Below are 15,079 nucleotides of genomic sequence, written 5' to 3' on the forward strand. Positions count from 1 at the left end.
GAGCAATTTCTTTTAGATTTTAGGTGGAAGACTGCTTAGTGAAAACAGCTTTCAACTGGAAGGACGTGGTCATCCCACTGAGACCACATCAGTTAAAAATGAGGGACGAGGTAACCTACTTAGACATTTTTGAAAGCTAATGTGAGTAATAAATGAAATTTGGGGATAAAAAAACATGCAAAAGTTATTTTGATGCATCCATGGTGATAAACAATGGGGCAACATGTATAATGCAATGTCTTTAATGCCCTGATTCAGCAAAGCACTTAAGCACATCCTTATCTTTGATTTCAGTGGAACTTAAGCACATCAACAGACAGGATGTTTAAGTGCTTCTCTGAATAGGGATAGACTTAAACATGAACTCAAGCACATGCATAAGTACTCTGCTGAATCAGGACTGATATCTGCAGTTATTTCAAAGAATAACTGTTCTTGTATTTAAAAATCTTAAACTGAAATATGCCAGATTTACAGCTCAGAATGTTAGCACCAGTATGTTGGTTAGATTCTAACTTGGCTAGTTACATTCTTCCCTGGCAGTTTCAGTTGGATGCAATATTCTTCACTTGCTGTTCTAACCTACCGTATAGTGTTGCTGTATGTTGTTAAGTAATTGACATGCTTCACCCCAGAGATGGTTACATTTCAGTGACAGAATGATCAGTGGGCATTACCTAATGCTTCAGAGGAAAGTGCATTACCCTCATAATGGACCTATCCAATTATGCATACTGTATTATAATCATGATCATCATACTTAGCCCTTATGTAGAACTTTATATCTACTAAGTGCCTTACAAATGGGGAGAGGATGGAATTCCCTCCTGATCTCTCCAGTGATCAGTTTATGCCCTGAAGAATGAGATTTGGTTATCTTACCTTGAAATAAGCTACAGACCAATGGTAACTTCATTCAGGAGCCAGGACCTGGTTAAATGGGTTAAAACACTGAGCAAACTGACAAGTAGACCAAAAAAAGAAAGATGCTTATTTATATCATTACCCTATTACCATGTCTCCTTGGAGCCATGGTTATGGACCATGACCCCGCCGGGCTAGATGCTGTACATACAAAGAACAAAACATGGTCCATGCCCCAAAGAGTTTACAGTGTAAGTATGAGCCAACCGATAACAGATGACAGACAGGGGAGCACAAGGAAACAGTGAGACAGTAAATTAGGCAGAGTTCCTGCTACTGATGGGTTCAAGGCACAACATTTTGACTTGCAGCCAGACTTCAAAAACCCTAGAGTTTGAGGGTGTTTAGAGTTGGGATTTTGGTTCAGCTGATTATAAACAGAAAGGCCTTTCGTAAATAGTGGATCTGGATTCGGACTTCAAACATTCACAGAGTTTGGCGGGTTTGGGTTTTGGTGCAAGCCCATCTTTGATTTTTTTCCTCTTTAATAAGGAACTTTATCCTGAGAGAGCAGAATGAATTTTAATGCAGCGTGGGCCAAACATAATCAGCTGTATAAGGGATTTGGGGACTGAGGTATAGGCCAGTGTAAGGGACTGTTAGTATTCACTTATGAACAAGCAGTTGGTGAAGGAAGTGAGCCGATTCTATTGCGTTTTGTAATGTTAAATAATCGGCGGGTGCTCAGAGCCTGGCCTGTGCACTTTTAATTATTCTAAATCAAAAGAAAATAAATAATTAAACAAATAACATCCTTATACTGAGGATATTCAAACCAGGAATTCAAAGACTGGGGAGTGTTTGCTGGCTAGTTGGTACTTCTGCAAAGTCTGACAAACAGTTGGAGTCTGTGTGTGAACGAAGGGGAGGCACTTCAGGTTTGTGAGTAAAGGGAAAGATGCATTGTATCTCTGTGCCCATGCGGCACTGAAGGACACTTAAAGATGGACTTTCATGGCACACAAGCCTGGTTCTGGGTCTCTGCACACAGGGAGTTGCACCCTAGGTCTGTATTTATTGTTTTGATGGGGGAATGAAAATGATTCTAGGAGAACAACTGCTGAGCCAGCCCGCTGCAAGCTAAACCTGTGACGTGCGCAAATTCTGCCTGCATTTCTTGACATCTGGGAACCTTTTGCAGAGTACATCCTGGGACCCAATCCTACTCCCATTGAAATCAATGGGAATTTTCCTAATTTCTTCAACTGGAAGCAGAATCAGCCCCATAACTCACTACCCAGAGGAGACTCAGAACTGATTTCTCTGTTCTCCTTGAAGTGTCATTCTGGGTGTTGGCATCTTGGCAAGACTACAGTGTGCGAGTGCATTGGATTGTCACAGACGGCCTATCAGGCTCTGGGTGCAGCTCTCACTCACCCAACTGAGCTAGCGGCGTCTGATGGGGGGCCGGTTAGCATGGAGCTGCTATGAATAATTAAATGTATTGCGTATGAGGTTGTTTCCACAGCACTACAGGCTGTACAAAGCGGAGCAGATCATGCAGAGCTCAGGTGATTTCAGGAGCAACGGTAGACGCACAGGGCAAGGATCACCATCCAGGAACCCAGACAAATGCTGTTCATGGTAGGGAACCTTGGCGTAGAACAGTTGTCAGTGTGGTCCAGAGATCAGTGGCACCACGTACGTGGCGCAGCTACAAGAAAAGTTTTCATGAATTCATACAATTTCAGGAGCAGGAAGGCCAGTCGGCAATGTGGCCCGTTACAGAGGAACAGGTGCTGTGGTAAATGCTGTCATTGGCATCCCATTGACTGGCGTCCTCCACAATCTCCAATCGCCTTTCGGCCATTGCAGTTGTCAGTAGGCTAAATGGCTACCCAGATCCTTGCAGGGATTTCTTAGTTTGAAGGTTTTTGGCGGGATGGTCACATAGCGATGGATCCAGGGAGGATTCCCGTCGTCCCATCAGGGTTTCCAGGCTCAGGGACCTCCTTCACGTCCTCAGTGTCATATGTAATAGCGCACGGGAGGTGTCCCTATTCAGGGCACCATTCTTGACTGTATTTTTTGGTGCTTTCAGGATCAGTGAGCTAGTGCCTGAGTCCATCAGGGATTCTACGTGAAAGGCTTTGGAATTTCATAAGCTGGCACAAGCCTGCAGTGACATTACACTTGCGAAGGTCAAAGACTGATCAAGTCGGCTGGGGTGCATTCATTACCCTCTGGGAGGTTAGCGAGCCTGGGATCTGCCCCATTCGGGCATTGAGGGCGTGCATGGCAATACGGTGGCAGTCTAATGCATATCGAACGTATGTAACACCACAGGTGGAAAATCAACGTTAATTGGTTGTGTTCTCATTTGAGATATGGGACAGCCAGCTACGCACATGAGAGTGTGGATCTGTGGGCACAATATTGTGTTTTGGGTGCATAGCCACGCATCCAGGTTGCCCGAGGGCTCCCAGCTGGGATTCGGTGGCGAAGCATTACTCAGCTGACATGCACGGAGGGGCATGTTAAGGGATCAACTGATACCTCTGTTGTATGCTTTGAGGACGTGTCAGCGGCCACCGGATATATAGACCTGGGAGAAAATGATCTGGGAACTTTTAAAGGGGTGGAGTTAATGCTTCGAACTAGGAGAGACCTGATGCAGATCCTGGCAATTTTTCTGGGCGTTAACATTGTCTGGTTGGATATGCTTCAGCGCAGGGTCTGGTGGGGAGCCATGAACCCCACCAGGGTGGACCAGGAAGTATGTGTACAGGGAAGTGTGTGAACAGGGAAGTTGCCAAATTCTTGTTGCCCTTGGAGGGGACAGTAATTTCACATCCTGGCATATTCTATGGGACACCAGAGTTATTTCAGGAGGATGGCGTGCACCTGTCAGACTCAGGTGCTGCCATATTTTTGGCTGATATAAAAGAGGGCATTGGGAGATGTCTGGGAACCCGGCTGGGTGTGGGGAGGAGGCAGCCATTGGTGCCTCCTTGTGGCAGATGTTCAGTGCAGATGCTCCATAAATTAAGGCACAAAAGAACAGAAAAATGGCTTGGAAAAGGAATTAAGGAGAGATGCTTGATAATTGAGCAAGCCGGGGGCAGTTGGGGACTCCTATGATTGGTACAGCAGGGAGCCAACCCCCCCATCATTATAGTCCACCGTAACCCCTCCTACCAGGGGGCGTGGTCGGTAAGGTCGTGGCAAGGAAATTGCTGGAGGGACCTGAATAAATGGGGGGGCAGCTGTGGAAGCCCCCCCCCACTCCCACCCCCGAAAAAATTGGCTGGAATTGGAGGGTCCCGGCAGTGGATCTGCTGGAGGGACATACATTTTGCAGATCCAAAATGTATGTCCCATTTTAGCCACCAGGTTAGTCCCAGACATCTATCTAATAATAAAGTTGTGGCCTGATTAAACCTAATGTCTCCTGTCATTCTTTCACCATAGCCAGACAGTCAGCCCCGTAACTCACTTTCCAGAGGAGGCTGAGAACTGATTTCTCTGTTCTCCTTGAAGTGTCATTCTGGGTGTTGGCATCTTGGCAAGATGACGGTGTCTTCTAATACAATCACCTGGGTATATGTTTAGTCAAGTGGTTGTAAATAAGATTGCCCTTTATTTGCAATTACATTGATTTGTCTGAGTGCTGCCTCTCCACTTGCATGATTAATTTTCCTCTATTCGTGTGGCTTTACTTTCTAGGTTTTTATCTTGTTTATTTTTGTGCTGTTACCTTTGCTCCCAGGCCCCTCGAGTGCTGTGGCATTTAGGTTCCACTGAAGTCAAAACAAATCTTGTTGTGATTTATTATTACATCAAATCTCCGAGTCTGTTTCCAGTCTTGGAATGAAAAAATAATAATTTCCAGTAAAATACATGAGGTAAAGGGGTTGTTTGCTGGAGAGCTCTAGGCTTTGGTCTTTATTGGATTTGACATGTTGTTTTGTTAGGGTTCTCCTTAATGTTTGTATTGTAGATGCCTTGCAGTAAGCGCCTTCTGAGTGGATTAAATAAATAAATGAAAAGACTTTTGCCTCCCGAAAGCCCTTCCCTGAAGTGCTGAAGCGTAAAGTGATCTCTGGAGCAATTAGCAGATCTGTAGTTCGAGCAGAGGCTGGGATGACAATTTCCACATGCTGTACATAGATGGAGAGCTTGTTATTTGCCCTGTTCCGCCTACTGGAGGATGCCACTATTGTTCCTGCCATTGCTGACCATGACCCGTTGCCGGTTCTCTGAGAGCAATCCCCTGCCTCTCCAACAGCCCCAGATAAGTGTTATGATGTATTGCTAGATGGACAGGGTTTGCAGCGCCTCACAGTCCTGTTGATACAAAATGCCTTTAAGATCCTGCCTTTCCCATCCTAATCTACAAAGGAAACAGGAAAAAGGAACTTAAACTCCCTGTACTCAGACAGCAATGAGACTGTTATAGCCCACTCCACCACTGCAATTTCTTGCCTCTGACTTGTAAACAAGAGTCCTCATACCATGCAAGGGAAGAGTAACCAAGGTCTACCCCACTGAAAGGATAATCCTAACCCCATGAGCTGCTGTGGAAACTGGATGGAGGTATTTTGGAAAGCATGGACTCTTTAGCACATTTAATTCTCTGTGGATTCAGCCTGATGATTTCAGGTAAGACTTTGCGTTAGTTACTGAGCTAGCATTGTCGAGGTGCCGTGGCTTTACTGTTTCTCACGCAATGTACAGACAAAAGTGTCTGATCCTAAAATCCACACTCCGCTGAGGTATCTCTACTAGTATAATTCTCACATTGACTTCAGTGGGATTATTTGAATGAGTAAGGATCTCTCACTTTGGGTGAAGATAGCAGGATTATGCCCTGATTCTTTGTCAGAGGGTGGCTGAATGCGTTTGGGATCTGTAGCTAAATCCTTTTTAATCTACCCGCTGTTTGTTCACACTTACAAACGCTACAGTGTGGATTTCTCTGCTGAGCCAGTAAACTTTTTCTCTGAGCCAGTCGCTTGGAAATGATCACCACATGGTTTTTTTTTTTGTAAAATCTGTTGTAAATGTTGACTCTTACTGTCCACCTCACAAATATAGAGGTGAAACACACGCTAACCGGTAAAAATCAGATATGTGTTCTATCTAGTATTTATTTTTAGCTTGTCTCTTTCAGCTGCTGAGTCTAGACACATATTGTACATTGAAGTTTGAATAATATGCATTAAATACAACGGATTGGTTCATCGCAAATACTGTTTAAAAACAAGTCTGAGTCAACAATATTATTACCAGACATCATTTGCTTGTCTAAATAGTACTAATTCTTAGGTACGGATTTCCCATAACTGGTAAATGTATATTTATGATTTTATTAATGCAAAGTTTATTTCATAGCATTAAGAGCCTTAAGGGTCAGAGATGCTTTACTCAAATACTCATTGTTCTGAGTATTATCTTCTTTCCATGTGGTTCTCTCTCAGCATTGACGTGTATGCTTACACCACTGTGTCTCCATCTGACCTGTTTCTAGGCAATCTCCTCAATGTAAGATACAAAGCATAAACCTGATAAACCTAGAGAGGGGCCTCCAACCAGCACCCCAGATTTTTATTCATCCCTGAAAGTGTAGCTTCAGATCTAATTTTTCTGGCTCCAGGCCATCTCTAGATAAAATGTAATCTGCTACATAGCTGCAGGCTGCTACAGTAAGAGACAGACAGTAGTAACAAAAGAAAACAGAATTGTTCACTGCAATAGAACTTGTTCTACAATCTCTTGATCTTTATGGGTCACAAAAATGTTCAGAAGTACGATGAATGGTCAACAAAAAGGTTTGGGGTTTTGAGGGGTTTTTTAGTATCTGGAAAGGTCTATGGCTATATGCAGGCCAAAAAGTTAACATAAAATGTGGTGAGTGTGTGTGTATTGTTATATAATTATTGCTGCAGTAGGTTGTATAGTGTGTATTCCTCTTTTGTGGTGTGGGTTGCTTGCTTGTTGTAGATGGATAGCACTGCATCCTATTTAACTCTCAGATCAGTACTGACTTTTCACTTTAGAGGCAGATAGGCTATGCACTGAGTGTTACATACAGAAGATAAAAAAGAGAGCTTTGTTAACTTCAACTGAATGGGACAACACTACACCCTTGTCTCGGAGTCAAATCTCCCCTGGGTCTCCCTTCCTTAAGGCCAGCTCACAGTGTATACCTGATTGCTACAGGAAGCAAGCAAAATCCATGAAGTCATAGGAATGTGTGAGAAACAAAAGCAAGCTTCACAGATTAGCAATAAACATAGACAGTGTGCTCGTTTGAGTTCGGCATTGAAGAGCTGCCAGTCACAACCCTTTCCACAGGACTTGACCAGTTAGGTGTGTATTGTAGTCACACCCATCTCAATAGATCTGTCAGCTTTCCCGCTTTTGTTCAAGTGTGATATCATGTTTCCTGGGGCGAGCGGTGGAAGACAATGCTAACCCCCTTTCCTCTAGATAGAACAGGCGGAGTTCAGGAAAGCAGTATTGACATTCCCTGAGCAGGGGAGACATTAAAGTCAATGCCATTGGCAGACTGTGAACTGACTTAACCTTGTCCCAAATAGTTGTGGGCTTTTGTGGGCGTGCTGCTGGGTAGGCGAAAATGTACTCCACCCTTGTTCCAAGGTGGGGACCATCCCTCTGGGCTTGACTCCTGGTTACATTACATGCCCTGTAATTTCCTTTACTTCATCAGCATCCACAGCCAAAAGACTTGATTCCCAAAGACGCTGCTGAAGTGCGATATAATATAATGAAAGCCTCTCTCCAACAGTACACAATCCAAAGTACATCTCCATCGTTCTGACAAAAGGGACAGGTTTAATGCTAGGAACGGGAACACTCCTACCTTCTGTGGAGGTTCTGTTCTACACTATGCATGTGGCCCGTAGCATCACGATGGGCTGAACCAAAGCCCTGGATCCACCCCCACTCCCTGACATTTATGGAAGTTTGGATTCAATTCCCAACTTCATGGCTTGAGTCCCTCTCAGTTTCATTCAGAATGGGAGCAGTTTTCAGTGCTCTCATAGTCACTTTAAAGGACCAAGCAGGGATGTTATTAGGAATGAACAATATAACTTGTCCTTGGCCTGATAGCAGGATTCTGAACCAGACTGGGAACCTATTTACAGACTCTCACACTGGGCTTCAGCAGTGTTAGTGTCTGAGCCTCATTTTCACAGCCGTGAGCCTGGAAAAGTCAACAGCAATTAAAAACATGTTCGAATACATTTTGCCAACTATTGCGGGTGGGAAGCTTATGAATTTTCAGACTACTAGGATGAGCAACATTGGTGAAGTTTTGCTTCCTACCAAGCATGAGACAATCCAGAGGGTTCCTAAAACTTAGGGATGGGAGAACCCAGTGGGTTCCTAAAACTACTAGAGTTATTTTTTCTTATTTTATTTCAATCCATATATGGTGAAAACTGACCTTCAAAGGCTTGCAGCAAAAGCATCTTTACAGTATAACTATAATTCTGTGTGTGTGTGTAAAGCTAAACAACTATAATCAAAACATACCAAAACTATATTATACCATATACCAAAACTATATAAACCATACTGTACAAGAGGTTCTGCAGAATGAGGCAAAATGAAATTAAAGGAAATGAAAAGACAAATGAGTGCTGTTTCTCATCACGTTTTTTTAGTTGCACCTCTAAATTTTGAAAAAAGTTCTAACCTGGAATATCTGCTAAAGGAGAAACAGGGCCAGGGTTTCTGGTCCCTCCTCCCCAGGGAGTGGGTGAGTTATGGTGTTTAATAATTCTTTCTGTCTGCAGCACTTGGATTAGTTACAGCAGGTGGTGGCACAGTGTCCTGGTATTTTTCTAATGGCTCCAGCAGTTTCTGCAGAATTTAAACTCTTTGTCAAAGCTAATCCAGAAGATATGGGCTTGATGCAGAAGGCATGGGGTGAAATGCTCTGACCACCTGGAAAGCAGTAATTTTATATAGGAGGTCAATCTAGATGATCATAATGGTCTCTTCTGGCTGTAAAATCTATAATGGGTTTGGGTTTTTTATTAACTTTCTAGGTACATGTGTGCAAAGAAAACCTTGCAAAAGTGACGTAATGCACAACCTGAGGGGTTGCAAAGGTGGCTCTGTGTCACCTTGGTAGCTATACAGTGCTGCTCTGTGTCTGCGGTTGGTGTAAGTTAGAGTAGGGCTATTCTAATAAGAGGAGTTCCAGCAGCTGGGAATAGCTAGAGCACAGAGGCCTTGGGCCAGGCCTGAACCCATCAAATTCATAAGAGTGAAGTGAGATCCCATGATAATCTGAAGGAGATGGACATATTGTGTCATGAGTAGAGCTAGTCAGAACATTGTCTCTGAAATTACATTTTGGTAAAAAAAAATGCTGATTTGTCAAAGCTGAAATGTTTTGCAGGGATGTATCAGTTGCCATGAAACTTTCATCAGGAGAGTTTTAGGTCAAAGAAAGAGAGAGAGACTGACTGTAGCTTGGTGGTTAGGACCTAGGCTTGGGATGTGGAATACTCAAGTTCTCCTCTGATTCATAGTGGTCTGGGATGAAAAACTGTGCTTTGGATCAAGTAGAACAGGGACTTGAATTTGGGTCTCTTAGGACAGTGCCCTAACCACACACAGAAGAATTTCATTGTGATTACAGTGAAGCTGACTGGAAAGCAACAGGCTGGAGTGCAGGATCTGCAATGAAGCAGTTAAAACACATGTAACTTTTTAAATATACATGTCTGATACCCATCCTCCAGTTAAGTCTGATAAATCTGTCCCAAACTCAGCAAATACATTAACATTTGCAAGATAAGGGTCAAAGGCAGAGAAAAGAGCCAGCTCACCGAAAAGGGCTGTATAATTCACCAACATATTTGCAAATCTGTTTTTTCTTTATCCAGTCAACTCTAGTTAATGACAAAACCGTACATTTTTAAAACTGAAATAATTTCAACCATGGGTTTTCCTTTTCACCATTTATGCTGTTTGTTTACTTTTTGCATTTTATTAGACTGGGTCAATTTCACTTTCAGTTTCCAGTAAGTGTCTCTCTCTGTTTCTCGTGTACCAGCACAATGCTGTTGTGTTTGCCTTTCTGACAATGCAAAACAGTGTTTGCATCTGAAACAACTGTTTTCCTAGGCTTTTCTCTTTTCGTGTTGTGAAAACATTTGTATTCTCTCTAGGTTTTGTACTCCCATCCCTTTATTTTTAGGAAACTGAAATGTGGGGCCTGAATCTCAATTTATAGCAGTGTTTCTCTGAAAATCAATTTAAATTAGCTTTTCCATCATCTTAAGAGATTACACAGATGACCAATAAAATAGACTAAAGTATATAGGAAGCCAAGGGATTGATTCTCCTATGTCGGTTTCATACCACGACGATAACTGGATTAGCTTTATGGGAGCTGCTTCTGAATTACAGAGCAAATGAGATGAGAATCAGACCCACTATGTACAAGTGACACATCATTCACCTTAACTTTCTTCATTGCTGGTTTCAAAATGAGACTGTCAGCAATGGCAAAGTGCTGATCCACTTTTCACCACAAAGCAAATACTGTTTAACGGTTCAGGCTCCCACCCAAATCCCTCCCTTACTATTGGTAGAAGAACTCATCTTCTGCTAGGATATCTTTATCATTACCACCATGTTAGCTTATAAAACCCAACAGAGGATAACACCAAGCTCCTCCTGTTTCAAGAAGAAGTCTTCAATGTTGTGTGAGATATACTCAGTCCACAGAGTCTGGGTATCCGCAGGATATGAGATCCATTCTTTACACAGAGCAGGCACATAATTGTCTTGGGGTAGGTGAATGAATAGGAAGAAAGCGGAACAGGAGAATCAATTGATGTCTGTATTTTAAATGATAAGTTCTTAAATCAGTGGGACTCTTTCCACTGACTATAATCAGAGGCTTCAAGTTTTGTTCCTTACCGCTATTTATCAGTGATAGCTTTAATTTTATTATTTCTGGCTGTTAAGTGGCAGAGACAGGCTTGAACAATAATAATGTATTTACAATGATGTATCAGCTTTGTCTTTCTGCTGAGGCTGAGCTTTCAAAGGGGTAGTTAGTCTGGTAGGAGGCAGTTTGGTCTTCCGGCTACTGCACTGGATGGGGACTCTGAACAGCGGGGTTCTCAGCCTGACTCTATCAATGGCTTGCTGGATGACCTTAGACAAGTCACTTTGCCTTGGTTTCCCCCTCTCTGCAATGGAGATGATGACATTTATTTATCTTTGTGAAGTGCTTTGAGATCATCTGATCAAAAGCGCTAGGCACTATTGCCTAGAGCTAGGACAAGAAGTAATGGGCTTAATCTGCAGCAAGGGAAATTTAGGTTAGAGAGTAGGGGCTTGGCTACACTTACAAATTTGCAGCGCTGCAAAGCGCCAGTGTGGTCAAAGCCCCAGTGCTGTACGCTGGGAGCCGCGCTCTCTCCCAGCGCTGGCGCTTTGACTACACTTAGCGCTTCAAAGCGCTGCCGCGGCAGCGCTACCGCGGCAGCGCTTTGAAGTGTAAGTGTAGCCAAAGCCTAGGAAAAACTTTCTAACTATAAAGGTAGTTAAGCATGGGAATAGTCTTCTAAGGGAGGTTGTGAAATCCCCATCATTGGAGGTTTTTAAGAAAAAGGTTGAACACCTGCCAGGGATGGCCTACATTTGCTTGGTCCTGCCTCAGCACAGGGGGCTGGATTTGATAATTTCTCGAGGTCCCTTCCAGCCCTACATTTCTATGATAATTATGAATGGAATGCAGATGCAAGAATTTGACTACATCTGAGAAAGTACCTGGTCATTGTTATCTTTTAGTCACCAAAAATGTTTAGCATTTTTCATGACATCAGTGGACTTTGGATTCCATAAGATGGACTCTGGACACCAGAGCCCATAATATTCAGCAAATACTTTAAATTAAAAATAAAAAAGAAGGGAGAACTGTTTATCATGAACCTGTGCAAATCTGTGCTTATGGCCCAATTCTGCAACCCTTATTCATGTCAGAAGTTCTTACAGTTCACTTCAGCCACTCCCACTAGTTAAGGAGATCTGAAATTTTGAAAATGAAAATTTTGACAAAACTTTTAGTCAACATTTCAAATTTTGTCAACCATAGAATCATAGAAATTTAGGGCTGGAAGGGATCTTGAGAAGTCATCAAGTCCAGCCCCATGTGCTGAGGCAGGAGCAAGTAAAGCAGACAGGCATTTGTGCAACCTTTCAGTAACTCTCCTCTCCCTCCCAAAAATAACAGGATAGTGTCCCTGGCCTCTGTTTGCCAGAAGCTGGGAATGAGCAACAGGGAATGAATCACTTGATGATTACCTGTTCTGTTCCTTCCCTCTGGGGCACCTGGCATTGGCCACTGCCGGAAGACAAGATACTGGGCTAGATGGACCTTTGGTCTGACCCAGTATGGCTGTTCTTATGTTCTTATGAATTTTTTGTGAAAATTTGGATCCATTTTTCAACCAGCTCAATTAGGAAAGATTGTTCTATTCTTATAAGTAAGTGTGGCAGGATTAGGTCCATAATTAGTGCATTTCTTCGTGAGGCCCAACAAAATTATAACTGTAAATTTCAGTAGTAGTTAATGTAGTACTGCACTTATAATAATAAATAAAATACTGCATTTCATTTTAAAGATTTGTTAGAGGAGCTGTCAGGTTTGATTACTTTCTTTAACAATATTGCCAAAATGATGTACTTCTTGGTTTCTAAATAGATTTAGTACTACTACTACTACTATGAATTTGTTTAGAACCACCAAAGTGCCAATATACTCTTTTCTGTACAATACACAAAAATAAAGACAGTCCAAAGAGCTTTCAATCTAAAACATAGACACCCTGAGAAATCCAGAGGTGCAGGAGACGTAGTGGTTAGGGTTTGTTTTAGATGACAAACTCACTTTTGTGGGCTTCATGGAAGAAATATTTTTTAAAGGGTCTTGAAAGACGTGAGGTTGATGCCTGGGCCAACTGAGCTGTCTGTTTTCAATATACTCTAAATTAGTCTTAAACCCCATAGTTGCATATTGTCATATAACAAAGACACAGGAGAAGGTCCTACATTTACCTGCTAATGTGCCATGCTCTCTATGCTGAGATTGAAGGCCAAGCACAGATTCTAGCCATCCTGTTGCTAGGGTGTCCATTTGGCTTATATTCATATCCCCAGGTGGGTCGCTAGAAAAACTAATTTAATTTCCCAACAATAGCAAAGGCCTGTATACATCCAGCCTAAACTTTTGGGATTTATTACATTATAATCTCCATTTAACGACTCTGTTTTTACCCATGATGATAAAAGGGTTTGATGTGTGAATTGAAGTGATTCCTTGGATAGAAGGGTTCTCCACTACAAGGCAGGAGGGTGGTAATTGGAACAATCAAATTACCACTATAATAATACTTGGCATTTCTGCAAATTCCACTCCAGGATCTTAACTTAGTTTACATACAAATACAAATGAAGTCAAGCTCACCACACCCCGCTCTCATCTCTTGTTACCGATGGGAAAACCGAGTCACAGAAAGGTTAAGTGACTTGCCCAGGAAGCTTGTGGCAAAGCAAGGAATCTAAGCCAGCTCTCTCCACACTTCCATGTCTGTGTTTTAATCATGAGATCTGTTCCAAGCTGCTATCTTATGTGCAAGAATCTAAGCTTTCATTTAAGAAAAATAAGAAGTTTCTAGTCTGCACTGAGAGTGGCATCTCAAGATGGTAGAACTTATTTTGTGGGTTTATTTTTTCCCCTTTCACTCCCTGATTCAGACTGGATAGTGTTCAGGGAGTGTTCAATGCTCTCAACTCCCATTGAAGTTCAGGGGCAACTGAGGGTGTTGAGCATCTCACCGGAGCAGCTCAGCACTTCAGGAGGGGCTTCTTTCTATCTGTCCACAGTGCAGGAGGAAATGCAGGTCCATGTAGGCCCCAAGTACACACAGACATTGCCCACGTCCTTAAGGATATTTCAAAAGTTTCATGTAATTAGTTAGTGCCAGCTGTTGCCTGGGCAGAACTTTTAAAAAAATGGTTGTTGACAGCTATAAGACTAAGATTGTGATCCTGGCTGCAATGGAGGCAATGGGAGTTTTGCCCCCGATTTCAGTGGGGAAGGATTTTGTACTGGGCACTACAGTCACGTTACCTGAATCCATTTGAAAATTCTTTTGGGATATGGCCAATTTCCCTTTCCAGAGAGGAAATTCTCTGCCAGTGCTTCCTGAGCAGCTACTTCCTGCCTCCGATTTCTCCTTGGAGGAAAGGAATTAATCGTATTTGAAGTGTGGAGAAATCCAGCCTACTTGGTCCCCAGGTGCTGAGCACAGCCCTCCAAGGCAACTCTCCCTATAAAAACAGCAAAGACCTCCACCTCAACAGAGTACCAGGGCCAAAAGAAACAAGCAGATCAACTTAATACCAGGGGGAAAGAATGAAAGAACAGGGCACGGGTGGGTCCATAGGGTCAAAACAAAGCATCCAGAAAGTGATACAGAGCAGGGAACACTGGACAATGCCTACTGCTCCATGAAGGGATTGAAGGAATCAGTGAATGCTTCCTGGAAGAAATCTGCCTGGATATGGGATCGAAATAGGCCGCACAGTGAAAAAGTAACCCAGAGCACCAGGGAGGTCTCTGGGCCTTGATTCCCAGTCCACTCCGCTACTAGATGGACCCTGCATGGTACTCACTTACCCAGCTCTCTCTTGGTGTTGCTCTTGTTATATCCCTACTATGCTCAGAATTCAAAGGGGATCTGGTTTTGATGCTGAACATTCCCAACTCCTAATTACACCATGTTGTTAATAAGGAACCCTAAAATCCAGACTCCTACCCTAACAAGCTCTTTTCCTTCCACCTTTCCGCTGTTGCCTTCCTTCCCCGTTTCTCGCATTGCTTCATCATAATACTAATGAATAAATAGTTGATGCATTTATATAGCACTTTACATGTTCAAAGCACTATATAAATATTAACCAGTTCTCAGATAGGTGGTTGGGTTTTTTGTTTCCTCAGAGCTCTCTGTTGGTCTGGCTGGCACAGCTACGCTGAGTGATTGCTCTTCTGAAGGAAAGCTAGGGTCTCCATACTTGAAGGTTATCAGGCAATTTTTCAAAGTGCTCTCACATCCCCGCGCATACTCACATTGTCTTGCGAACCGCCATGCCTTAT

At 42.8% G+C, this 15,079-nt stretch overlaps 1 protein-coding gene across 5 annotated transcripts in view; it reads left to right on the plus strand.

Annotated features, from left to right (window-relative positions):
• The first annotated feature begins 5,322 nt into the window (after positions 1–5,322).
• TEK (TEK receptor tyrosine kinase) overlaps positions 5,323–15,079 on the plus strand; it is a 67,167-nt gene continuing 57,410 nt past the window's right edge. For all 5 annotated transcript variants that reach the window (XM_045021606.1, XM_045021609.1, XM_045021608.1 and 2 more), the window contains exon 1: positions 5,323–5,526. In XM_045021606.1, the coding sequence (XP_044877541.1) occupies positions 5,475–5,526 (52 nt within the window). In that variant the 5' untranslated portion in view covers positions 5,323–5,474. The remainder of the gene's footprint in view (positions 5,527–15,079) is intronic.

The sequence above is a fragment of the Mauremys mutica genome, chromosome 6 (assembly GCF_020497125.1).
Source record: "Mauremys mutica isolate MM-2020 ecotype Southern chromosome 6, ASM2049712v1, whole genome shotgun sequence".
NCBI lineage: Eukaryota > Metazoa > Chordata > Testudines > Geoemydidae > Mauremys > Mauremys mutica.